This window comes from Mobula birostris, chromosome 5 (assembly GCF_030028105.1).
Source record: "Mobula birostris isolate sMobBir1 chromosome 5, sMobBir1.hap1, whole genome shotgun sequence".
In the NCBI taxonomy this organism is placed as follows: Eukaryota; Metazoa; Chordata; class Chondrichthyes; order Myliobatiformes; family Myliobatidae; genus Mobula; species Mobula birostris.
Window position 1 is genome coordinate 4,913,829 of NC_092374.1, and position 26,979 is coordinate 4,940,807.

General features: G+C 49.3%; 2 protein-coding genes across 4 annotated transcripts in view; both read left to right on the forward strand.

Moving 5' to 3' along the window:
- prkaa1 (protein kinase, AMP-activated, alpha 1 catalytic subunit) overlaps nt 1-10,990 on the forward strand; it is a 28,347-nt gene extending 17,357 nt beyond the window's left edge. Inside the window, exons 6-9 of one of the 2 annotated variants that reach the window (XM_072257519.1) lie at nt 2,737-2,961; nt 4,658-5,156; nt 7,692-7,818; nt 8,161-10,990. In XM_072257519.1, the coding sequence (XP_072113620.1) occupies nt 2,737-2,961; nt 4,658-5,156; nt 7,692-7,818; nt 8,161-8,417 (1,108 nt within the window). In that variant the 3' untranslated portion in view covers nt 8,418-10,990. Of the gene's footprint in view, nt 1-2,736; nt 2,962-4,657; nt 5,157-7,691; nt 7,819-8,160 lie in introns of those variants that run through there. The other variant, XM_072257520.1, reaches the window with a different exon arrangement.
- Nucleotides 10,991-15,996: 5,006 nt separating this feature from the next.
- Nucleotides 15,997-26,979, forward strand: part of ttc33 (tetratricopeptide repeat domain 33) — an 84,944-nt gene continuing 73,961 nt past the window's right edge. The window contains exons 1-2 of one of the 2 annotated variants that reach the window (XM_072257523.1): nt 15,997-16,250; nt 21,210-21,425. In XM_072257523.1, the coding sequence (XP_072113624.1) occupies nt 21,211-21,425 (215 nt within the window). In that variant the 5' untranslated portion in view covers nt 15,997-16,250; nt 21,210. The remainder of the gene's footprint in view (nt 16,251-21,209; nt 21,426-26,979) is intronic. The other variant, XM_072257522.1, reaches the window with a different exon arrangement.

Genomic DNA, 26,979 nt, shown 5'->3' on the forward strand with positions numbered 1-26,979 from the left:
ACTTGGCCTCCACAGCCGCTCGTGGCAACAAATTCCACAGATTTACCATCCTCTGACTAAAGTAATTTCTCCGCATCTCTGTTCTAAATGGACGTCCTTCAATCCTGAAGTCGTATCCTCTTGTCCTAGACTCCCCTACCATGGGAAATAACTTTGCCATATCTAATCTGTTCAGGTCTTTTAACATTCGGACTGTTTCTATGAGATCCCCTCTCATTCTCCTGAACTCCAGGGAATACAGCCCAAGAGCTGCCAGATGTTCCTCATACGGTAACCCTTTCATTCCTGGAATCATTCTCATGAATCTTCTCTGAACCCTCTCCAATGTCATTATATCTCTACTAAAATGAGCCCAAAACTGCACACAGCGCTCCAAATGTGGTCTCACGAGTGCCTTATGGAGCCTCAACATCACATCCCTGCTCTTATGTTCTGTACCTCCAGAAATTAATACCAACGTTGCATTAACCTTCTGCATCACCGACTCAACCTGGGGGTCCTTAAAAACAGAGTGATGCAAGAAGGTGTCTAGTGAGGGAGGCCACCAAGAGACTTATGACAACTCTGTAAGTGTTGCAGGCTTCAGTGGCTGAGATGGGAGAGACTGTGCATACAACAAATGTTGACCGGATGCTTCACCAGTCACAGCTTTATGGGAGAGTGGCAAAGAGAAAGCCACTGTTGGAAAAAAAACTCACATGAAATCTCAGCTGGAGTTGCCAGAAGGCATGTGGGAGACTCTGAAGTCAGCTGGAAGAGGGTTCTATAATCTGATGAAACCAAAATTGAGCTTTTTGGCTATCAGACTAAACGTTATGTTTGACATAAACCAAATACTGTACATCATCAAAAACATACCATCCCTTCCATGAAGCATGATGGTGGTTGCATCATGCTGTGGGGATGCTTCACTGCAGCAGGCCCTGGAAAGCTTGTGAAGGTAGAGGGTAAAATGAATGCAGTAAAATACAGGGGAAATCCTAGAGGAAAAGCTGATGCAGTCTGAAAGAGAACTGTGACTTGACAGAAGAGTTGTTCTCCAGTCAGACAATGACAATAAAGCGGGGAGGCTTGAATACAACAAAGTTAATGTCTTGGAGTGGCAAAGTTAATGTCTTGGAGTGGCCAAGTCAGAGTCCAGACCTCAATCCAATTGAGAATTTGTGGCTGGACTTGAAAAGGGCTGTTCACTCACGATCCCTGAGGAATCTGACAGAGTTTGAGCAGTTTTATAAAGAAGAATGGGGAAAGTGTCCAGATATGCAGAGCTCATAGAGACTGCTCCAAACAGACTCAAGGCTGTAATTGCTGCCAAAGGTGCATCTACTAAATAGTGACTTGAAGAGGGTGAGTAATTATGCAATTAATTATTTTGTGTTCAATTCTCTCTAATTCAATGTTGTAAAACAATAAATCATGAAAACTTCCTGGGGCGGGAGGGGGAATACTTTTTATAGGCTCTCTACATGTATATTAAACAGATAAGTTAAGAAAAGTAGTGCAGAAATAGAAATTTTAAATAAAGTAGTGAGGTAGTGTTTATGGGTTCAATATCCATTTAGAAATCAGATGGCAGAGGGGAAGAAGCTGTTCCTGAATCGTTGAGTGTGAGTCTGTACGTCCTTCCTGATGGTAGCAGTGAGAAGAGGGCATGTCTTGGATGGAGGAGAAATTTCTTTATCCTGAGGATGGTGAGCCTGTGGAATTCATTGCTACGGACGGCTGTGGAGGCCAAATCATTGAGTACATTTGAAGTGGAAGTTGATAGGTTCTTGATTAGTCAGCTTAAGGAGAGAGGGTAGGAGAATGGGTTAAGAAGGATAATAAATCAGCCATGATGGAATGGCAGAACAGACACGATGGGCCGAATGGCCTAATTCCTCTCCTGTGTTTTATGGTTTTCTTATGATCTCGGCAATTCAAGCTAGGATGCGTCTGGATAGGATGCTTCCTGTAAAGATTGGTGAGGGTCAAAGTGGATATGGTGAATTTCCTTAGCTCCAGAGCTGATAGAAGTTTCTGAAACTATGAGAGGCATTGTCAGGGGTAGATGATCAGAATGTTTTTCTCAGAGTAGAAATGTCTAATACATGAGGTGGGGGCGGTAACTTTAAAGGAGATGTGGGCTAATGACTTGATTCTCCTCCCGTCTTCTGGTTCCTGCATTTGCGGATTGGCTGGCATTGTGCCTGGTGGGTGGGTTAGTGGGTCTTGGCGCCGGCTCCCCAGTATGGTGTGTTGCCTCCTGTCAGTGGTGCAGTGCTAGCCAGAGCACGTCCGGCACATCTTTAAGAAAAAAGCTGAAATAAACAAGCTAATTAATTAGGTGCTGCCCAGGGTGATTTGAGTATCTCAGAAACTGCTGACCTCCTGGGATTTTTATGCACAACAGACTCTGGAGTTTACAAAGAATGGTGCCAAAAACAAAAAAAAACATCCAGTGAGTGGTTTAACAAGATGTTTTTGCTCACAGAACAGCCACTTGCTGGATGTTTTTTTTTGGCACCATTCTTTGTAAACTCCAGAGTCTGTTGTGCGTAAAAATCCCAGGAGATCAGCAATGTCTTAAAGATGTGCTGGACGTGCTCTGGTGCGCTCCGGCTAGCACTGCACCACTGCCTCCTGTCAGACTGTACGCTGGCAGAGGTGGCCATGTGGATGTGAGGGGTGTGTGGTTTGCTGGGTCTCGGTGCCAGCTCCCCAGTGATTAGAGTATGGTGTGTTGCCTCCTGTCAGGCTGTATGCCGGTCCGGAGGTGGATATATGGAGTTGCGGGGTAATACTCTACGCCCTGCTGTGCGGCACCCTCCCATTTGATGATGACCATGTTCCCATGCTCTTCAAGAAGATCTGTGACGGCATCTTCTACACACCGCAGTACCTGAACCCTTCTGTCATCAGCCTCCTCAAGCACATGCTACAGGTCGACCCCATGAAGAGGACCACCATCAAGGACATCCGGTGAGTAGAAGTGGCCAGGAGGATTGCGGCAACATCTGTCCCTGGCATTCTTCTGGCACAGCTGGCTTAGAGCACCTGCTTTCCTTCTCCCTGATTGTTCAGTTAAAGAGTCACAGAAATGCAGAACAGAATCGGGTATATCATCACAGACAAATGTGGTGAAATTTGTTGTTTTACAGCAAACAGTTAAGGGCAATACATAAAAATTACTATAGGCTCCAAGTTGCATCACTGTCTGGTTCGGAGGCGCAGATGTACAGGATCACAAGAGGCTGCAGACAGTTGTAGTCCCAGCCAGCTCCATCATGGACACATCCCTCCCCACCATTGGCATCTCCAAGAGCCAGTGCCTCAGGAAGGTGGCATCCATCATGAAGGGCCCTCACAACGCAGGATATGCCCGCTTCTCATTACTGCCATCAGGGTGGGGCCTGAAGACACACCCTCCACGTTTTAGCAGCTTCTCCCCCCCCCCCCTTGCTGTCAGGTTTCTGATTGCTCCATGAATCAAATTTGTTACTCTTTTTTTTATTGCACTGTGTATTTGTTTTGTTCTTTAGGATCAAAATCAAGTTTAATATCACCAACATTCAGTATGTTGTGAAATTTGTTGTTTTGCAGCAGCAGTACATTGCAATACATAATGATAAAAGCTATAAATTACAATTAGTGTATGTATATATGTGGACCCCAGGTTGGGAATCCTTGTTGTAATTTATAGTTAGTTATGTATTTACTTTTATATAAATATGTAGATAACGTATATTTATTAAAATTAAGTAGTGCAAAAGGAGAGCAAAAAATATATTAAGCACGTGACAATAGACAATAGGTGCAGGAGTCGGCCATTCGGCCCTTTGAGCCAGCACCGCCATTCACTGTGATCATGGCTGATCATCCACAATCAGTATCCAGTTCCTGCCTTCTCCCCATATCCCTTCACTCCGCTATCTTTAAGAGCTCTATCCATCTCTTTCTTGAAAGCATCCAGAGACTTGGCCTCCACAGCCTTCTGAGGCAGAGCATTCCATATATCCACACTCTCTGGGTGAAAAAGTTTTTCCTCAACTCCGTTCTAAATGGCCTACCCCTTATTCTTAAACTGTGGCCTCTGGTTCTGTTCTCACCCATCAGCAGGAACATGCTTCCTGCCTCCAGTGTGTCCAATCCCTTAATAATATACGTTTCAATCAGATCCCCTCTCAGCCTTCTAAATTCCAGAGTATACAAGCCCAGTCGCTCCAATGAGATTCTGCAGATGCTGAAAATCCAAAGCTACACACACACAAAAAGTAATAGTGAGGTAGGTTCATGGGTTCATTGTCCATTCAGAAATCTGATGGCAGAAGAGAATCACTGAGTGTGAATCTTCTGGTTCCTATACCTCCTCCCTGATGGTAGTAATAAGAAGAGGGTATATTCTAGGTGGTGAGGGTTCTTAATAATGGATGCAGCCTTTTTGAGGCCCCGCCTTCTGAAGGTGTCCTCAAAGGGGGGCACTAGCGACCATAAGACATGCGAGCTTGTACTCCTTCCCCTGTCCCCACTTTCTTATTCTGGCTTTGCCATCTTCCTTTCCAGTCCTGATGAAGGGCTTCAGCCCGAATTGTTGACTGTTGTTCCCCTCCATAGATGCTGCCTGACCTGAGTTCCTCCATCATTTTGTGTGCGTAAAGCGAATCTGTATCCCTTCCAGGGAACACGAGTGGTTTAAGGTGGACCTTCCCAAGTACCTGTTCCCGGAGGACCCAGCATATAGCAGCAGTATGATCGATGATGAGGCGCTGCGTGAGGTGTGCGAGAAGTTTGAGTGTGCAGAGGAGGAGGTGCTGAACTGTCTGTACAACCGGAACCATCAGGATCCCCTGGCTGTCGCCTACCACCTCATTATTGACAACCGCCGCATCATGAGCGAGGCCCGCGACTTCTACCTGGCCTCCAGCCCACCTGACGGTGCCTCCTTTCTGGACGAGCAGCAGTGCCCAACTAGGGTCCACCCTGAACGCATGCCCTTTCTGGTGTCGGAGGCCGGACCCAGGCCCCGGCATACCCTGGACGAGCTGAACCCCCAGAGGGCCAAGCACCCTGGGGTTCGCCGTGCCAAGTGGCATCTGGGCATCCGCAGCCAGAGCCGGCCCAGTGACATCATGGCCGAGGTGTGCCGTGCCATGAAGCAGCTTGGGTACCAGTGGAAGGTGAGGGGGGGGGGGGGAGTGGAGAAGCGAGGGGTTGTGGCGAGGGGATGGAGCTGCAGTGGGAGAAAGGAAGGAGGGGTTGGGGTGTGCCATGCTGTGATGCCACCAATGGGAAGGTAAGATGAGGAGGTCCTGAAGAGAGATTTTAGGGAGCTAGGCAGAAAGCTGAGAAACAGGACCTCCAGGGTAGTGACCTCTGGATTGCTGCCTGTGCCAGGCACCAGTGAGGGTAAAAATAGGGTGATTTGGCAGGTGAATGCGTGGCTGAGGAATTGGTGCAGCGTGCAGGGGTTTAGACTTACGGGCCACTGTGATCTCTTCTGGGGAAGGTATGACCTGTACAAAGGGGACGGGTTACACCTGAACCCAAAGGGATCCAATATCTTTATGGTCAGGTTGGCTACAGTTGTTTGGGTGGGTTTAAACTAATTTGACAGGGGGATGGGAACCGGAGTGATCGTCACGAAGTTGGTTTACAGACAGAGACAATGCGTAGTGAAATTCCTAACGAGAGGCTGATGAGAGGGCAACATTGTAGCCAACAGGACGAGTTGCAATGTAAAAGACGGACAAAATCGAAAAAGGTGAATACAGGACTAATGGTATTATATTTGAATGCATGTAGAATATGGAATAAGGTCGATGAACTTGTAGCACACAGTTACAGATTATTATGTACGATGTTGTAGGCATCACTGAATCATGGCTGAAAGAAGATTATAGCAGGGAACTAAATGTACAAGGATACACATTGTGTCAAAAGGACAGGCAGGAAGGTAACGAGAGGGCATGGCTCTGTTGGCTAAAAAAGATTAAATTATCAGAAAGGGGTGACATAGGGTCAGAAGATGTTGAATCATTGTGGATAGAGCTAAGGGTAAAAAGACCCTGTTGGGCGTTATCTACAGACCCCCAAACAGTAGTATGGATGTTACAGTAGTCATGGAGAATTTCAGTATGCAGATGGATTGGGAAAATCAGATTGGTGCTGGTTTCCAAGAGGGGGAATTTCTAGACTGTCCATGAGGAGGCTTTTTAAATCAGCTCATGGTTGAGCCCACTAGAGGATCAGCTATTCTGGATTGGGTGTTGTGCAATGAACCGTAATTGATTAGAGAGCTTAAGGTAGGAGAACACTTGGGGGAAAGTGATCATGTTATGGTCAAATTCACCCTAAAATCTGAGCAAGAGGAGCTAAGGTTAGATGTATCAATATTACAGTGGAGTAAAGGGAATTACAGAGGCATGAGGAGGAATTGGCCACAATTGATTGGAAAAGAACACTGGCAGGGTTGATGACAGAGCAGCAATGGTTGGAATTTCTGGAAGCAATTCAGAAGGTGCAGGGTTTGTGTGTGTGTGTGTATATGTATATATATATATATTTATTCTGCGCCTTCTGAATTGCTTCCAGAAATTCCAACCATTGCTGCTCTGTCATCAACCCCGCCAGTGTTCTTTTCCAATCAATTGATACTTCGTAGAATATATATATATACCAAAGAGGAAGAAGTATTCTATAGGTAGATGACACAAACATGTCGAACAAGGGAAGTCAAAGCCAACATAAAAGCCAAAGAGAGGGCAAATAATAGAGCAAAAATTAGTGGGAAGTTAGAGGATTGAGAAGCTTTTAAAAGCCAACAGAAGGCAACTAAAAAAGTCATTGAGAAGGAAAAGACGGAATTTGAAAGTGTGCTAGCCAAAAATATTAAAGAGGATACCCAAAGTTTCTTCAGGCAGAAAACAAGAGGCTAGAGTGGGTATTGGACCACTGGAAAACTATGCTGGAAGAGGTAATATTGGGGGACAAGGAAATGGCGGATGAACTGAATAAATAGTTTGCACTGTGGAAGACACTAGCAATATATGGTGAAAGTTCTGGGTGTCAGGGGCCATAAAGTGTGTTAAGCTACCATAACTAGACAAAAGGTTCTTTAGAAACTCAAAAGGTCTGAAAAGACAGCAATTAGAAAGTACTCGATACGGAACAAAGTAGCTTCCAGAGCTTTCCAGAATTATATTTTGTATCATCATTATAGGCATATTAGATATGTGTAATATGCATGTAGATAATTAATTGTTAAACTGTAGAGAAAGTAACAATCAAACAGCCTAATCTAAGGATTAAGCAGTTGGATCCAACAGCTTTCCCTTACTTCTCTTTCCCTTCCTGTCCCTCTTCCTACTTCCTGCACCACTCCACACTCACCTGCCTCTATCTGCGTTATTATTCCCATGTTATTTCACATCTTTCCCCTCTGCTGTCAACTGTTTCATGCCCCCTCCCACTACCCCCCTGTCCCATGTCCCTTCCCTTCCCCTCCTCTCTTCCCCCTCCTCCCTGCCCCCCTCTATCCTTGCCCCCTCCTCTTCCTGCTACACTCTGTCATCCTCTTCTTCCTGCCTCCCCACCCCTTCCTCACTTCCATCTCCCCCACCCCTTCTACCCCTCCACTTGACTCTCTCCCCATTCCCCCTCCCCCTCACTCCCTCTCCCTCCTCTCCCTCCCACCCCTCTCTCCCCACCCCCAGGTAGTGAACCCTTATCACTTGCGAGTTCGTAGGGAGAACTCCATGACGGGAACCTACTCCAAGATGAGTCTGCAACTGTACCAGGTGGACAATCGGACGTACTTGGTGGATTTCCGCAGTATTGATGGTGAGTTCACCCCTCGTTGTTCCCTTTCCCTCTGTCCCAGCCCCCAAGATGCTGATCGAGTAAGACCCACCCCTTGGTAACGGCCCACAATGTTATAACGTACTCCACCATCAATCTAACCCTTCCATCCCATATTTTAAGAGGTTCTTAAATATCCTTCATGTACCTGCCTCCACCGCCACCCCTGGCTGCACGTTCCACACACCCACCACTCTTGATTATGCACCAGGATTCAATGATACAGCAAGGGTAAGGGATGAGGAGTGGAGCAATGTGGTGAGAGTGGAGGGGTGCAGCCTGGTGCCCCATCTTTACCATAATGATGTTTACTCTCACTCGCAGCGGACGAGGCGATCGAGCCGCGGTCTGGCCAATCGACCCCCCACCGCTCGGAATCCATCGGCAGCCAGCAACACTCCAGCTTGAGAAGCGACTCGGACACGGAGTCGACAAGCAGATGCGCGGACCCAGCCGCATCCTGGTCCGCCCCCTCACTGGGGGAACTCGGCGCCTCCACCGAGCTCAACCACAGGGCTGGCAGCCATATCATCGAGTTCTTCGAGATGTGCGCCAACCTGATCAAACTATTGGCCCGATAATGGATGCTCGCCTCCTCTTTCACGTGCACGGCGCCACGGAAAATCAGATAAATGCCGCGAAACATCATGCTCAGAACCTTTAGCTCCCCTTGTGCCAGGCGCTCAAGGGTGGTGTGAACCAGGAGAGAGTCCCTGTAACTAGTACTCTTTCCTTCTCTCTGTGTGCCGTGCGCTAGCCCTCTCTGCCGCCTGCCCGTGCGTCTGTAGTAGTGGCTGTTGTGAAATTAATTGCTTCGCTGTTAAGTCTCTCATTACAGCCAAGGCAGTGTGCGTGTTGGGTTGCACTCCAGTCAGTGTTTATACCCCCTCCTTCTTGACTGTGGTGACCAGCATCAAGACATTGATGTGAACCCATTGTCATATCTACTTGCGTTGGCAACTGGACGGGCAGCTCTTGGTGTAAGGGCCAGTGCTGGGTGAGGAGGGGCGTATAATAGAGTCTTAGAGAATGACAGCACAGAACAGGCCCTTTGGCCCATCTAGTCTGTGTGGTTCTGCCTACTCCCTTGATTTGTACCTGGACCATAACCCTCCATAGCCCTCCCATCCATGTATTAATCCAAACTTCTCTTCAATGCTGCCCTCGAACCTGCATCCATTACAATACTCCAAGTGTGGCCTGACTAGTGTCTTATTAAGCTTCAGTATATCTCCTTGTAGCCACTGTGGGTCTAGGGAGAGTAAATTCCAGTCTGGGAACACTGACAAACTGATGGTTGTTACAAAACCATCAACATGCTAATCTTGTCTAACCCTGGGAGTGTCTGATGGGACAGTGTAGAGGGAATTTCACTCTGTGCCTGACCCTGAGAGTGTCTGATGGGACAGTGTAGAGGGAATTTCACTCTGTGCCTGACCCTGAGAGTGTCTGATGGGACAGTGTAGAGGGAATTTCACTCTGTGCCTGACCCTGAGAGTGTCTGATGGGACAGTGTAGAGGGAACTTCACTGTTTCTGACGTTGGGAGTGTGAGATGGGACAGTGTAGCGGGAGCTTCACTCTGTGTCTGACCTTGCGTGTGTGTGATGGGACGGTGTAGGAGCTTCACTCTGTGTCTTGTCTGTCTGACACTGGGAGTGTGTGATGGGACAGTGTAGAGGGACCTTTTTTATGCCATGGAGCGTGATCATTAACTGAGAGTTCCCTGGACGCAGGTTGGCAACCCTTCCTCTGAACAATCCCTGTCCAAATGTCTTTTAAATATTGTGAATGTACTGTACATGTATTGAGCACTTCCTCTGGCAGCTCATTCCATATACCCACTGTAGAGAACATTTGTCCTCAAGGCTCCCTTTAAATCTTTTCTCTCTCACCTTAAACCTGTGCACCGTCCCCACAAAAATACGCCCCCTCTTCCCACCAAAGAAAGCAAATGCAAAGCTGTGGCTCCCTGCACCTCTTCTCGGCTCCACACTGGAAAATCAGGAACGGCTGACTCCGGCCAATCTTCCAGTCAACCTCCGTGCTGCCTCTGTCTGGGCAGTGTGTGGTGGGACAGTGTAGATGAAGCTTTATGTGAATCAAAATCAGGTTTAATATCACTGGCGTATGTCTGAGATTTGTTGACTTGTGACAGCAGTACAGTGCAATACACAATATTTAAAAAACTATAAATAACAATAAATATATATAAATATTTAAATTAATTAAGTAGTGCATAAAGAGAAGAAAAAAAGTGAGGTAGTCTTCATGGGCCATTCAGAAATCTGATGGTGGAGGGGAAGAAGCTGTTCCTCAGACATTGAGTGTGTGTCTTCAGGCTGCTGTTCCTTCTCCCTGATGACAATAGGGCATGTCTTGGGTGATGGGAGTCCTTAATGATGGATGCCATCTTTCTGAGATACCAACATAACATACCCACAACTCACTAATCCTAATCTGTAGGTGTTTGGACCGTGGGAGGCAACCAGAGAACACCCATGCACACTGGAAGAATGTACAAACTCCTAACAGACAGCAGGGGGAATTGAAACCGATTTTACAGCTGGCACTTTAAATTGTTATGCTACTCTCCCGTTAAATGTCTATCATGTTAATGAGGCTGCAGTGAAGCACAGTGAGCACAGGAAATAGCCATGGTGAAGAGGCTGAGGGAAGTTTGTCACTGTGCTGCTGACTCAGGAGAGAAGTAGGAACGCATTGAGGAAGGCGATCGATCTCCCATGTTTGGAGGTTGCTGATCACTGATGATGGGGAGAACATACACTTTCTGCTGGAATTGTGAGTGGGAAAATCATGACCAGAAATTTCTGAGACTTGGATGCGATCCAGGGTATTTTTGGATCTCTAGCTGTTTTGTTTTTGGAAGTATAAGGAATTTGTCCCAGTGTGAGCCAGCCCTGCCAGAGGGATGGGAACATTGCCACTGAGTGCACTGAATCAGCAAACCCTTTTTGTATTCTGCGTACATCTAATTTTGTAGTTTTTACTTTATAGGCATTGTCTACACTGATCTGTAATTCAGTACTGAATATAGTAATGCCTCTTGCCACATCACGGCTTTCATAAAGGATTAAATCAATAAATGCAAATAATTTTGTAAAAAATAAATGGTGATTTTACAATCAATCCAACTGACAGTGCAATGTCTTCCTCATTTCCAGTGTCTTGCAATTGATCTGGTGAGATCACTGCTCAGAGACAAACACACAGACAGACAGACACGTACACCAACACACAGACAGACAGACACACAATTTAGCACAGATTAGATTTTGAATGAAGCACAGCACCCTCCCATCACACACACCCAGGTCGAACACAGAGTGCAGATCCATTTATACCATCCCATCAGACATCCTGGGGTCGGACAGAGTTTAACTCCCTCTACGCTGTCCGATCACACACTCCCAGGGTCGGACACAGAGTTTAACTCCCTCTACACTGTCCCATCATACAATCCTGGGGTAGGACAGAATGAACATCTTGTCATGTTCTCACAGGACAGGGATAACATAAATTAGGAATGATGCAAAATCCTTCAGGTCATGTCAAACACACCTGGAGCAGGGACAATGTGGATTAGATACAGAGTAAGGTTCACTGCGTCACTAATGTTAGACTGTTTCCTACCTCAGTAGCTGTTTTGCCACCTGGCCAGTGCTATTGGGTTGTTGGGATTTGTCAGGGTTAGAATACAGGAAGGAGGGTCAGTGAATGTTGTTTATTTGGATTCTCAGAAGGCCTTTGACAAGGTGCCACAAATGCGGCTGCTTAACAAGCTACAAGTCCATGGTATTACAGGAAAGATTCTAACACGGATGGAAGATTGGCTGACTGGCAGGAGGCAAAGAACCAGGGTAAAGGGGGACTTTTCTGGTTGGCTGCCAGCGACTAGTATTCAACAGGGGTTGGTGTTGGGACTGCTTCTTATGTTGTATGTCAATGATTTCGATGATGGAATTGATGGCTTTGTGGCCAAGTTTGCTGATGATTCAAAGATAGGTGGAGACGCAGGTAGTGTTGAGGAAACAGGAAGTCTGCAGAAGACTTGGATGGGAGAATGGGCAAAGAAATGGCAGATGGAATACAGTGTAAGCATGTGTATGGTCATGCTCTTTTGATTGAAGGAATAAAAACGTATATTTTCTAAATAGGAAGAAACTTCATAAATCGGAGTTTTTAAGTTAAAGTAAATTTATTATGAAAGTACATATATGTCACCATATACAACATTGAGATTCATTTCCTTGTGAGCAATTCACAGTAAATCCAAGAAACACAACCAATGAAGGACCACACCCAACCTAACAGGATTGACATACAACCACCACAACAAAAAAACAACGAACTGTGCAAATAAAGGAAGAAAAAAAGAAACTAATAAATTGAATTGACTTTATTTCTTACATCCTTCACAGACATGAGGAGTAAAAGTCTTTACGTTACATCTCCATCTAAATATGCAAGTGCTTCAACTACTGCACAGAGTCTTGTCATCTTCAGAAGTTTTCGGATGACTCTGCCATAGTTGGATGCATCAGCAAGGGAGATGAGGCTGAGTACAGGGCTACGGTAGGAAACTTTGTCACATGGTGTGAGCAGAATTATCTGCAGCTTAATGTGAAAAAGACTAAGGAGCTGGTGGTAGACCTGAGGAGAGCTAAAGTACCGGTGACCCCTGTTTCCATCCAGGGGGTCAGTGTGGACATGGTGGAAGATTACAAATACCTGGGGATACGAATTGACAATAAACTGGACTGGTCAAAGAATACTGAGGCTGTCTACAAGAAGGGTCAGACCTGTCTCTATTTCCTGAGGAGACTGAAGTCCTTTAACATCTGCCGGACGATGCTGAGGATGTTCTATGAGTCTGTGGTGGCCAGTGCAATCATGTTTGCTGTTGCGTGCTGGGGCAGCAGGCTGAGGGTAGCAGACACCAACAGAATCAACAAACTCATTCGTAAGGCCAGTGATGTTGGGATGGAACTGGACTCTCACGGTGGTGTCTGAAAAGAGGATGCTGTCTAAGTTGCATGCCATCTTGGACAATGTCTCTCATTCACTACATAATGTACTGGGTGGGCACAGGAGTACATTCAGCCAGAGACTCATTCCACTGAGATGCAACACAGAGCATCATAAGAGGTCATTCCTGCCTGTGGCCATCAAACTTTACAACTCTTCCCTTGGAGGATCAGACACCCTGAGCCAATAGGCTGGTCCTGGACTTATTTCATAATTTACTGGCATAATTTACATATTACTATTTAACTATTTATGGTTTTATTACTATTTAATTATTTATGGTGCAACTGTAATGAAAACCAATTTCCCCCGGGATCAATAAATTATGACTAAGTGCAATCATAGTAAATTATAATAAATAGAACATTCACTGTAACATAGTACACGCAAATCAGCGTGAGTTCATCAGTCTGATGGCCTGCTGGAAGAAGCTGTCCCAGAGGCTGTTGGTCCTGGCTTTTATGCTGCGGTACCGTTTCCCAGATGGTAGCAGCTGAAATAGATTGTGATTGGGGTGACTTGGGTCCCCAATGATCCTTCTGGCCCCTTTTATAAACTGTAAGTATTGAGAGGATCAAAATGAGTCCATAGGTTGTGGGAATAGTGCAGTGATGGGGTGAGTGAAATTATCCCATCCGGTTCAAGAGCCTGATGGTTGAGGGGTAATAACTATTCTTGAAGCTGATGGTACAGGTATCAAGGCTCCTGTATCTTCTTCCTGATGGTAGCAGTGAGAAGAGAGCGTGACCTGGATGGTGGGGGTCCTTGCTGATGGAAGGGAATCATGATTGATGGTGCAAGGGGAGTTGGGAGTTCCCGTGCAGGATTTCCTAAAGGTGAATTTGCAGGTTGAGTCAGTGGTAAGGAAGGCAAATGCAATGTTAGCATTCATTTTGAGAGGACTGGAATACAAAAGCAAGGATGTAATGTTGAGGCTTTATGAGACATTCGTCATCAATTTGCTTGATCTATTTTGAGGCCTCCATTGGTCAGGGTCGACCATGGGTGTAACTTCCCAGCTGTCTAACAGTAAAACAGTACGCAAGCCAGGGCAGTACGATATGGAGACAAGCTTTTGCCCTGCAGCAGCCTCCCCTTCTCCACGCAGCTGACGATTCCAAAGGAACAACGGAGACCAGTACAGTTTGGCACCAGCGGTGTCGCAGGAGTTGCTAGTCAGTGCTGAACTCAACATAGGGACTTAGGGACTCCAGCTCTGTGTTTAGGTGCCACTACAAGGCAGTGGCGGTTTGCGATCAGAGTTTCCCTTCTTCATGTGCAGCCAACCATGGCTGATGAGCCCCTTCTTGCCCAAATTTATCTGTATTGTAACAGTGATTTTTATTAATGCTGTTGCAAAACAAGTTTCATGCCTACGTCAGTGATAATAAACCTGACTCTGAAAACGCTGGAGGAATCAGGGGGTCAGGCAGTGCCTATGAGGGAAGTGCCTCCATCGATGCTGAGCTGTGCTGCCTCACGTACACTCAGTTGTACCAGTGTAAAGGAGTCACATTGCAGGAGCCTCGTGCAGCAGCTGAATCCGGTGAAGCTCTGCCTCACCTACAAGGGCTGTTTGAGACCCTGAGATTTGGCACACAGCTCCCAGCACGGTCAAGCTTGTATAATCCTCGTAGCTGCCTGGGATCTGCTGATGCCCCACACCAGTCCATCCACAGACTGCCGAGATAACACTCCCAAAACCGTGTCCTACAGATCACGCGTCGGTCCCTACCACCATCACTGGGGTGGCACAGAGCACAGCAGTCAGTGTAACACTTTACAATGCCAGCAACATGAGTTCAATTCCTGGCACTGTCTGTACGGAGTTTGTACGTTCTCTCCATGATCGCGTGGACTTCCTCAGGGTGCTTGGGTTTCCTCCCACAGTCCAGAGACATGCAGATTAGTAGGTTAATTGGTCACGTGTGTGTAATCGGGCAGCGGAGGCCGGTTGGATAATGGCGTTGCACTCCAAAGCCCCGAGCTGTAATAGTGTCACACTAGCTGGTACTAGCCGCTGCACTGCCGTGCGGTATCTCTGCATTAAATAATGTAAAATTGTCTAAAGCCGTAGGGTATAGGTACACGGTCAGGAGAAATAGAGAATCTGAGCAAATTACAACCCAGAGGGTGGTGAAGACAGGCACCTTCATGATGCTTAATGGTGAACAGTTGAATCCCATGCTGGTCACTGGGATAGTATAGATAGGTCACCTAGTTGTGATGGGCTGAAGGGCCATTTCTATGCTGGACTGGTATATTGGTTTGTTGTTGTATGTACTGGGGTGCAGTGAGAAGCTTTGATTTGCACGCCATCCATACAGATAATTCCATCACATCAGCGTAGCCGAGTGGTTAGATTAACACTTTACCGCACTAGGACTGGGGGTTCAATTCGCACCGCGGTCTGTAAGGAGTTTTGCATTCTCCCCGTGTAATGGGCGGTTCCTCTGGGTGCTGCGGTTTTCTCTCATAGTCCGAGGACGTGCGGTATGTAGGGTAATTGGGCACATGGCAGCGCGGGCTACCGTGATGTATCTCTAAATAAGAGTGGTGAGCGCGGGGACCGTAGCCTTTGGAGTCCTCAACATTGACTCTAGACCCATGACGGTTCACAGGAACGTGGTAAATGTGGGCAAGGAAAGCTCCTGCTCTCCCTCAAGTGGTGGATCTGTGCCTCTCCTGAACTAGCAGACAGTGGCACACATCAAAGTTGCTGGTGAACGCAGCAGGCCAGGCAGCATCTCTAGGAAGAGGTGCAGTCGACGTTTCAGGCCGAGACCCTTCGTCCTGAAACGTCGACTGTACCTCTTCCTAGAGATGCTGCCTGGCCTGCTGCGTTCACCAGCAACTTTGCTGTGTGTTGCTTGAATTTCCAGTATCTGCAGAATTCCTGTTGTTAGCAGAGAGGAGCAATGATACCGGCTATACTGTGGGACCTCCCGCGTCCATGAAGATCAGTGAACGCCTGAATTGGCTGAGCCCGGAATGACAGAGTGGGGGAAGGAGGAGGGGTTAGGGATGGGAGAAGAAGTAATGAGTAGGGTGCGAGGTGGGAAGGGAGGGTTAAAAGAATGAGGGAGTCACTGAACTGGCCATTGTGCCGTGATGAAGGAGATGCGGAAAGTTTTCCCAGGGGTTCCCTCTGAATCGCAGGGAGCCGGCAATCTGCGATAAGAGCGCATGCGCAGTTACTGCGATTCCAAGCTCACGTTGCGGCGCCTGCGCATAGACTGACCAAGGAGCCCAGGTCCGAATCTCGACGCAGGCGTACTGGGGCCGCGATCCCGAGAGCTAGCGTGAGGCCTCGGGCCTGAGAGAGAGGGTCCGAGCGGAGAGGGCAGGGCCGTGCCGGGCCGGCAGGTCAGTGCGGGGCGGGGTGAGGGGGAGAGGGGCCGGGAGGTTAATGCAGGGTGAGGGGAGAGGGGCCGGGAAGTTAATGCGGGATGAGGGGAGAGGGGCCGGGAGGTTAATGCGGGGTGAGGGGAGAGGGGCTGGGAGGTTAATGCGGGGTGAGGGGAGAGGGGCTGGGAGGTTAATGCAGGGCGTGGTGAGGGGAGAGGGGCTGGGAGGTTAATGCGGGGTGAGGGGAGAGGGGCTGGGAGGTTAATGCAGGGCGTGGTGAGGGGAGAGGGGCCGGGAGGTTAATGCGGGGTGAGGGGAGAGGGGCTGGGAGGTTAATGCGGGGTGAGGGGGAGAGGGGCTGGGAGGTTAATGCAGGGCGTGGTGAGGGGAGAGGGGCTGGGAGGTTAATGCGGGGTGAGGGGGAGAGGGGCCTGGAGGTTAATGCGGGGTGAGGGGGAGAGGGGCCTGGAGGTTAATGCGGGGTGAGGGGGAGAGGGGCCTGGAGGTTAATGCAGGGCGTGGTGAGGGGAGAGGGGCCGGGAGGTTAATGCGGGGTGAGGGGGAGAGGGGCCGGGAGGTAAATGCGGGGTGAGGGGAGAGGGGCTGGGAGGTTAATGCGGGGTGAGGGGGAGAGGGGCTGGGAGGTTAATGCGGGGTGAGGGGGAGAGGAGCTGGGAGGTTAATGCGGGGTGAGGGGGAGAGGGGCTGGGAGGTTAATGCGGGGTGAGGGGGAGAGGGGCCGGGAGGTAAATGCGGGGTGAGGGGAGAGGGGCCGGGAGGTAAATGCGGGGTGAGGGGAGAGGGGCCGGGAGGTTAATGCGGGGTGAGGGGAGAGGGGCCGGGAGGTTAATGCGGGGTGAGGGGAGAGGGGCCGGGAGGTTAATGCGGGGTGAGGGGGAGAGGGGCCGGGAGGTTAATGCGGGGAGAGGGGGAGAGGGGCCGGGAGGTTAATGCAGGGTGAGGGGGAGAGGGGCCGGGAGGTTAATGCGGGGTGAGGGGGAGAGGGGCCGGGAGGTTAATGCGGGGTGAGGGGGAGAGGGGCCGGGAGGTTAATGCGGGGTGAGGGGAGAGGGGCCGGGAGGTTAATGCGGGGTGAGGGGGAGAGGGGCCGGGAGGTTAATGCGGGGTGAGGGAGAGAGGGGCCGGGAGGTAAATGCGGAATGAGGGGGAGAGGGGCCGGGAGGTTAATGCGGGGTGAGGGGGAGAGGGGCTGGGAGGTTAATGCGGGGTGAGGGGAGAGGGGCCGGGAGGTTAATGCGGGGAGAGGGGCCGGGAGGTTAATGCGGGGTGAGGGGAGAGGGGCCGGGAGGTTAATGCGGGGTGAGGGGAGAGGGGCCGGGAGGTTAATGCGGGGTGAGGGAGAGAGGGGCCGGGAGGTAAATGCGGAATGAGGGGGAGAGGGGCTGGGAGGTTAATGCAGGGCGTGGTGAGGGGAGAGGGGCCGGGAGGTAAATGCGGGGTGGGGTGAGGGGGAGAGGGGCCGGGAGGTTAATGCGGGGTGAGGGGAGAGGGGCCGGGAGGTTAATGCGGGGTGAGGGGGAGAGGGGCCGGGAGGTTAATGCGGGGTGAGGGGGAGAGGGGCCGGGAGGTTAATGCGGGGTGAGGGGGAGAGGGGCCGGGAGGTTAATGCGGGGTGAGGGGGAGAGGGGCCGGGAGGTTAATGCGGGGTGAGGGGGAGAGGGGCCGGGAGGTTAATGCGGAATGAAGGGGAGAGGGGCCGGGAAGTTAATGCGGGGTGAGGGGGAGAGGGGCCGGGAGGTTAATGCGGAATGAAGGGGAGAGGGGCCGGGAAGTTAATGCGGGGTGAGGGGGAGAGCGGGAGAGGGGCCGGGAGGTTAATGCGGGGTGAGGGGGAGAGGGGCCGGGAGGTTAATGCGGGGTGAGGGGGAGAGGGGCCGGGAGGTTAATGCGGGGTGAGGGGAGAGGGGCCGGGAGGTTAATGCGGGGTGAGGGGAGAGGGGCCGGGAGGTTAATGCGGGGTGAGGGGGAGAGGGGCCGGGAGGTTAATGCGGGGTGAGGGGAGAGGGGCCGGGAGGTTAATGCGGGGTGAGGGGAGAGGGGCCGGGAGGTTAATGCGGGGTGAGGGGAGAGGGGCCGGGAGGTTAATGCGGGGTGAGGGGGAGAGGGGCCGGGAGGTTAATGCAGGGCGTGGTGAGGGGAGAGGGGCCTGGAGGTTAATGCAGGGCGGGGTGAGGGGAGAGGGGCTGGGAGGTTAATGCAGGGCGGGGTGAGGGGGAGAGGGGCCTGGAGGTTAATGCAGGGCGGGGTGAGGGGAGAGGGGCTGGGAGGTTAATGCAGGGTGAGGGGGAGAGGGGCTGGGAGGTTAATGCAGGGTGAGGGAGAGAGGGGCCGGGAGGTAAATGCGGGGTGGGGTGAGGGGGAGAGGGGCCGGGAGGTTATTGCGGGGTGAGGGGGAGAGGGGCCGGGAGGTTAATGCGGGGTGAGGGGGAGAGGGGCCGGGAGGTTAATGCAGGGCGGGGTGAGGGGAGAGGGGCCTGGAGGTTAATGCAGGGCGGTGTGAGGGGAGAGGGGCCTGGAGGTTAATGCAGGGTGGGGTGAGGGGGAGAGGGGCCTGGAGGTTCATGCAGGGCGGGGTGAGGGGAGAGGGGCTGGGAGGTTAATGCAGGGTGAGGGGGAGAGGGGCTGGGAGGTTAATGCGGGGTGAGGGAGAGAGGGGCCGGGAGGTAAATGCGGGGTGGGGTGAGGGGGAGAGGGGCCAGGAGGTTAATGTGGGGTGAGGGGGAGAGGGGCCGGGAGGTTAATGCGGGGTGGGGTGAGCGGGAGAGAGGTCGGGAGGTTAATGCGGGGCGGGATGAGGGGGAGAGGGGCCGGGAGGTTAATGCGGGGCGGGATGAGGGGGAGAGGGGCCGGGAGGTTAATTCGGGGTGAGGGGGAGAAGGGCCGGGAGGTTAATGCGGGGTGGGGAGAGGGGCCGGGAGGTTAATGCGGGGTGAGGGAGAGAGGGGCCGGGAGGTAAATGCGGGGTGGGGAGAGGGGCCGGGAGGTTATTGCGGGGTGAGGGGGAGAGGGGCCGGGAGGTTAATGCGGAATGAGGGGGAGAGGGGCCGGGAGGTTAATGCGGAATGAGGGGGAGAGGGGCCGGGAGGTTAATGCGGGGTGAGGGGGAGAGGGGCCGGGAGGTTAATGCAGGGCGGGGTGAGGGGAGAGGGGCCGGGAGGTTAATGCAGGGCGGGGTGAGGGGAGAGGGGCCTGGAGGTTAATGCAGGGCGGGGTGAGGGGGAGAGGGGCCTGGAGGTTCATGCAGGGCGGAGTGAGGGGAGAGGGGCTGGGAGGTTAATGCAGGGTGAGGGGGAGAGGGGCTGGGAGGTTAATGCGGGGTGAGGGAGAGAGGGGCCGGGAGGTTAATGCGGGGTGGGGTGAGCGGGAGAGAGGTCGGGAGGTTAATGCGGGGCGGGATGAGGGGGAGAGGGGCCGGGAGGTTAATGCGGGGCGGGATGAGGGGGAGAGGGGCCGGGAGGTTAATTCGGGGTGAGGGGGAGAAGGGCCGGGAGGTTAATGCGGGGTGGGGAGAGGGGCCGGGAGGTTAATGCGGGGTGAGGGGGAGAGAGACCGGGAAGTTATTGTGGGGTGCGGTGAGGGAGGAGAGGGTAAAGGGAGATATGTTGCTGGGGTCGGGGGGTGAAGGTGTAGGGTTAGGGGGTGGAGAGAGTAGAGGCGGGGATAGGGCTGGGGAGATGGAATGGAGAGGGTCAAAGAGGGTGGAGGGAGTGGTAGGGTAGGGAACTAATCATTCCTATCAACTCTCCTCTGCTCCTGCCAGCCGCAACACTGATTTGCACAGGGAAATAGCAAAAGCAATTCTGCCCCTCAGCTTGTCGCATCTTTCAATGACTGATCTATGGTGCCTTCAACCCTCCTCTGCCAGTTCTTGCTGATCCTCTAGCCCTTGATCCTTCAAACATTCCTCTATCCCCACCTGAATGCTGTTTCGATTTACTGTGGAGAACATGCTGACTGGTTGCTTCTTAGTCTGGTTGGGGGGGGTGGGGGCACTGCACAGGATCAGAAAAAGCTCCAGAAAGTCGTAAGCTTAGCCAGTTCCATCATGGGCACTTGCCTTGCAAGTACTGGGGATGTCTTCAAAAGGTGATGCCTCAGAAAGCTGGCATCTATCATTCAGGATCCCTATCACCCAGGACATGCCCTCTTCTCATTGCTGCCATCAGACAGGAGGTACAGGAGCCTGAAGACACACGCTCAATGATTCAGGAAACATCTTCCCCTCTGCCATCTGATTTCTGAATGGACAATGAACCCATGAACACTACCCCACTATTTTTTCCCTTGTTTTTGCACTGCTTATTTTTTTTTTTACAAGTATTTATTGTAATTTATGGTTTTTATTATGTATCGCAATGTACTGCTGCCACAAAACAACGAATTTCATGACATATGCCAGTGATAGTAAACCTGATTCAGATTCTGAAATTTTATCCAGTGATCTAAAACAAAATTTATATAAAAAGTCTAGGGTGCCTAATACTTTTGCACAGTGCTGTGTTTATTACCTGACTACTTGGGCTGCACACTACGTGCATTTTGAATTTTATTATTAACTTGTGGCGATATTTATGGTTTGTAGGCGCATTGGGGTCTGGAGGGATGTTTTATTTGGTTGTAGATATGTACAGTCAGATAACAATAAACTTGAACTTTATTTAGTTTTTTTATTATTGTTATTTATTCTTTTTGTGCCACATCAGATCCAGAGTAACACATATTTAATTTTCCTTTATACTTGTGACATTAAGCAGTCTTGAATCTATTTCCACCTTAAGATATATCTGGTGATCCAGTCTCTACCACCCTCTGTTAAAAGGTCAGGGATAGCTCTGGCTCCTGTTCCGATTTCCATGTTTGTCCGTGTGCTGATTGTCCGTACGGTTCTGGAGTGATTCAGGTACCTGTTCTGAATGATCCACTGGCTCTGTCTGCCTCCCCCTCCCCCACCTGCAGGATGACTTCCTTTGGCTGGAAGAGGAAGGTTGGTGAGAAGGTGTCGAAGGCGGCCTCCCAGGTCTTCGAGGAGGCCGCGGAGGATGGTGGATTGGTGGACTCCGACGTGGATTGGTTGCACGCTGCAAAGCGTCGGCGGGAGACACTGTTGGAGGACTGTGCTGTGAAGAGCAAGAGACTGAAGGATGAGGGGGTCTTTCTGTCAGAGAACGGCAGGTGAGCTGGGCACTGCTTTGCGATCTGGGTTTGGGCGGGATGCTGTCCGAGAGTATGGAAGAGTCCTGATTGGTGAGGGTGTCCTGACTGGATGGCTTACATAGAGCAGATGTGGAGAGGATGTTTTCTGTAGTGGGGGACTTTAAGACCAGAGGGTGCAGCCTCAGAATAGAAGGATGTCCCTCTTAGAAAGTCAAAAGTTCAAAGCAAATTTTATTATCAGAGTACATGTATGTCACCATGTACAGCTCTGAGATTCATTTTCCTGCGGGCATACTCAGCAAATGCATAGAATAGTATCTGTAACAGGGTCAATGAAAGATCAACAAGAGTGGAGAAGACGATGAACTGTGCAAATGTAAATAGTTAAAAAAAAACGAGGTCATAAAATATCAAGAGTCCTTAAAGTGAGATCATTGGTCATGAGAACATCTCAATGGATGGGCAAGTGAGTGTAGTTAACCCCTTTGTTCAAGAACGGAGCTGAGGAGGAATTTCTTTAGCCAGAGGCTGGTGAATCCATAGAGGCCAAGTCATTGGGTGTATTTAAAGTGGAGGTTGATAGACTCTTGATTAGTCGATGGCAAAGGCAGGAGGAGAGTGGGGTTGAGAGGGATAATAAGTAAGGTGTGGTGGAGAAGACTTAATGGGCTGAATGGCCTAATTCCATTCCTTTGTCTTGGGGTCTTATTGAAGAGGTCATGGTCCATACGGCACGGAAACAGGTGCAAGTGGTCTGTACTGATCAAGATATACCATCCAAACTTGTCTCCTTCTGTTGGCCTGGTAGCAGAGTGGTTAGCATAACACCAGCATCCCAGGTTCAGTCCCTGTGGCTATCTGTAAGGAGTTTCCACATTGTCCCTGTGAGTTTCCTGTGAGCACTGTTTATGGTTAGTGGGTCATGGACATGCTGTGCTGGTGATGGAAGCATGGTGACACTTAAGGGCTGCCCCAAGCACATCCTCAGACTACGTTGGTCATTGCCACTCATCCTCAGGGGCTTTGCTTTCCTTCCCAGGCATATGGGTTAATTGGCCACATGAATGGAATCAGGCTGTGCGGCTCATTGGGCCAGAGGGGCTGTATCTCTAACCGTTTAGCGCGGACCATGATCTTCTGCCCAACGAGCCACACCACTCAGCAACTCGCCTATCACAGGACAATTTACAATGAACAATTGTCCTACCAACCAGTACGTCTTTGGACTGTGGGAGGAACCTGGAGGAAACTGACACGCTCACGGGAAAGTGTGCAAACGTTTGAATTGAGCTGTAATAGCATCACACTAGCCGCTGCACTACCGTGTGGTATCTCTATATAAAATAATGTAAAATTGTCTAAAGCCATAGGGTAAAGGTACACGGTCAGGAGAAATAGAGGATCTGAGCAACATTACCACCCAGAGGGTGGTGGGGACAGACACCTTCATGATGAATGGTGGATAGTTGAATCCCGTGCTGGTCACTGGGATGGTATAGATGGGTCACATAGTTGTGATGGGCTGAAGGGCCATTTCTGTGCTGGATTGGTACATTGGTTTGTTGTATGTACTGAGGTACAGTGAGAAGTTTTGATTTGCACGCCGTCCATACAGATAATTTCATCACATCAGCATAGCTGAGTGGTGAAACTAACACTTTACCGCAGGGGTTCCCAACCTTTTTTGCACTGCATACTGGCTGACCGGGGGGGTAGGGCTGCCAACGGACATGAGTAGCAGTCAAGTATGTGGTGTTTACCCCGAGGAAAGACTACCATGACCATGAAGCCTTGTGCAGGCACCAGTGCGCATGCGTAACTTGCGCTTGCATGTATGTGCCGATATTTTTCTACAAATCGTTTTTGGCGATTCTGTCGGGGGGGGGAGGTTGTTAAATCACGACTGGAACATCGGTGATAAGTGGATAATACACTCAATTTCCTTTTTAAAAGGGTTTATCTAATGAATTTAATATTAAAACACACAGCGCATATTTTCCTCGCATGAATATAGTGATAAGTCAATTATCAGGAGAGGACAGGGGAGCTTGAAGCAAGTGTGGAACGAATTTCCAGTAGAAGTGGTAGAGGCAGGTTCTATATTATCATTTAAAGAAAAATTGGATAGGTATATGGACAGGAAAGGAATGGAGGGTTATGGGCTGAGTGTAGGTCGGTGGGACTAGGTGAGAGTAGCGTTTGGCACGGACTAGAAGGGCAGAGATGGCCTGTTTCTGTGCTGTAATTGTTATATGGTTATATAAGTCACTTATAAGTCAATAGCATCATAACATTTTAAGTAATGTTTGGATATTAAACACAGCACATATTTTCCCCGTATGAACATATAAAACCATTACAACACACCAATATCGCTGAATCAGTGGGAGCCCTGGGCTTGATTCCCTGCAACGAGACGGTCCCATCGAGGGGAGATGGGAGACAGCGATACTCGAAGGGGTTCCTTATGTCCAGTTTATTCCGCAGTTTAGTTTTCGTTGCATTCATTGCAGAGATATGTTGGAAATGGAAGCAACGTTTTCAGTGTTTTCATGGCTATCTCAGGATATTCAACCTTGACATGGATCCAGAATGCCGGCAGAGTTGTTATGTCAAACATACTTTCCCGCCATCATTTACAAGCTCGAGGAGTTGATCTTCTTCCCTCGCTGACATGGATGACGTGTGCGTAATGACCTCGCGTGCATTCAAGCTCAACAGTGGGTGTGACAGGGAATGAGGAAAGGTGCAGCTGACTCATATTGCCAAATCATATCGTTTCCTCGCGGCCTGGTAGCACATGCTTTGCGGCCTGGTGGTTGGGGACCGCTGCTTTACTGCACCAGGACTGGGGTTCAATTCGCACCACGGTGTGTAAGGAGTTTATCAGTTCCCTCTGTGGAACATGTGGGTTTCCTCCCACATTGCAAAGGTTAATTGGTGTAATTGGGTGGGAAAGGGCTGTTACTGTGCTGTATCTGTAAATCAAAATTAAATCAGTGCACTGAGGTAGTACAAGGGGAATCCATAACAGAATGCCGAATAAAGTGTTATAGTTACAAAGAAAGTGCAGTGCAGGTGGACAATAAAGCATAATGGTATGTGAGGTGAGAAGTCTATTTTATTAGGGGACTGTTCAATAGACATAACACAGGATTGAAGCTGTCTTTGGACCTGGTGGTCTGTGTTTTCAGGCTTTTGATAGGAGAAGGGAGAAGAGAGAATGTCCGGGGTGGGTGTGTTCTTTGATTATGCTGGCTGCTTTACCAAGGCAGTGACAAGTGTAGACAGCATGAAGGGGAGGCTGGTTTCTGTGATATGCTGAGCTGTGTCCACAGCTCTGTAGTTTCTTGCGGAGGAGTTACCATACCAAGCAGTGAACATGTCAGTAGTGGGCATGCTGTGTTGGGACCGGAAGCATGGCAGCACTTGCAGGCTGTTCCACAGCACGTTGTTGGACTGTTGGTTGTTGATGCCTATGGCGCATTTCACTGTGTTTCGATTTACATGTGGCAAATAGACTTCTAACCAAAACCAGGATGAGGTAGGCTATCACTCCCATCCTAGCTGTTCTGCACTGGCTTCCTATAATCTTTTAGAATTGATTTTAAAGTTCTCTTACTTGTTTTTAAAGCTTTTAATGGTCTGGAACCAGAATATATCACAGAATCACTTTTGTTTTATAATCCTGCTCAAGCTCTCGGGTCTTTTGAGGGAGATGGTTTCAATTTAAGAGACCGACGGAAGAAGACTTTTGAGGTCAAGCAGGATTGTAAAAGAGATTGGCAGGTCAGCAGGTCAATACCTAAAATCATTAGGGCTGCAGACTCAGCTGATACTTTGAAATTCTAGCTCAGAACCTATTTAACTGTACTTTTAACTAACATCTTTTTATTTATTATTTTATTTATTGCTATATTTATACTCTATTCTTGGTTGGTGCAACTGTAACGAAACCCAATTTCCCTCGGGATCGATAAAGTATGTCTATCTATCTATCTATCTACCTACCTATTTTTGTCTTTTCAAAATCACTTTATTGCCAGTCTGTGAAACATACTAGAATTGATTGTGGTTCAGTGCTGAGCATAAAACACAAGACAATACCATAACAGACAACACAAAAGCAACCAACAATTCACAGAACGATAGAGCAATCAATATCTAGCAGAACAGCCACAACTGCAAATGTCAATAATCAAACTTAAACTAAATGTGAACATGTGAACAGACTCAGTAATTATCAAGAGGACAAGGAGAGCAGGAAAGGCCATGTAACGGATGTTCTGCAGGGACAGTTAAGGTATTACACCTGAGTGACTTTTGTTTTAGTTGTGTGGGTAGCTACAGGAAAAGCTTCGGAGATGATGTGTAGTCCCGATGCTGATGAACTTGTAGCACCTCCCTGATACCAATTTGGTGAACAGGTGATTGCTAGGGTTGGGGGAGTTGGCAGTAATTTTTTTCAGCTCTTTCTTTACTCTGGCGATGAACAGGTCTTTTAATGTCAGTCGCTGACGGCCAATGGTCTTCTCCGCTGAGTGGACCACTCACTGCAACCTGGACTTGGTGAGGGAGGAGGCAACGGGAAATCATACGGTGATAGAGGTGGTCACAACACTCAATGATGGCTGAGTAAAAATTCATCAGGATATGCCCTGAGATGTGAAGTTTCCTCAGCTGGCATAGGAAGAATAATCTCTGCTGGGCTTTCCTAGTGATGAGCGTAAAGTGCTTGTCTCACTTATTTACATTGGTAGTGGTAGACTGACTCAACCATAGACACAGTCTGACCAGTAATTTCTAATGGCCTGGCAGATAGAGGCTTGTTGGCAGAAGTCAATCCTCATTTCCACTTTCCTGATGGTATTAAGCTGCAAGTTGTTACAGGCACACCATGCTGCAAGGCGGTCCACCTCTCTTTGAAAGCGTGTCTCATTATTATTAGAGAGGAGACCAACTGCAGTCGATCATCTGCGAACTTTAGGATTTTAATAGATTTGTCTGTGGGTACAGTCATTTGCATAAAGTGAGAACAGGAGGGGTGAAAGAACACAGCCCTGGGGAGAGCCAGTACTTATAGACATTAGACTGGACAAGTAGGAGCCCAGCCTTACATTCTGCTTCCTTCCTGTCAGGAAGTTTGTAATCCACTGAAAGATACTGCAGGGTAGAGCTAGCTGGGTTACCTTGCTGTGGAGTAACTCTGGAACAGTAATATTGAAGGTGGAGCTAAAATCCACAAACAAAATCCTTATGTAAGTGTTGGGGGAGTCCAAATGTTGGAAAAAATGTACTGTAGACACATCCTCAACTGAGCAATTTGCTCTACAAGCAAACTAGTGGGTCAAGAAGAGGATCAGTAATGGACTTGAGGTAGGCCAACATCAGATGTTCGAAGATTTTCATAACTACTGAAGTCAAGAGTGACAGCCTATAATCATTGGCCAATGAACTTGTCTTTCTTGGGAGCTGGAACGATGGTAGTAATTTTAAAGCAGGTCAGAATCCTATAGAATTGGAGGGTGGTGTTAAATATCTCAGTGAAAACAGCTGCCTAGGAGTACAGGTG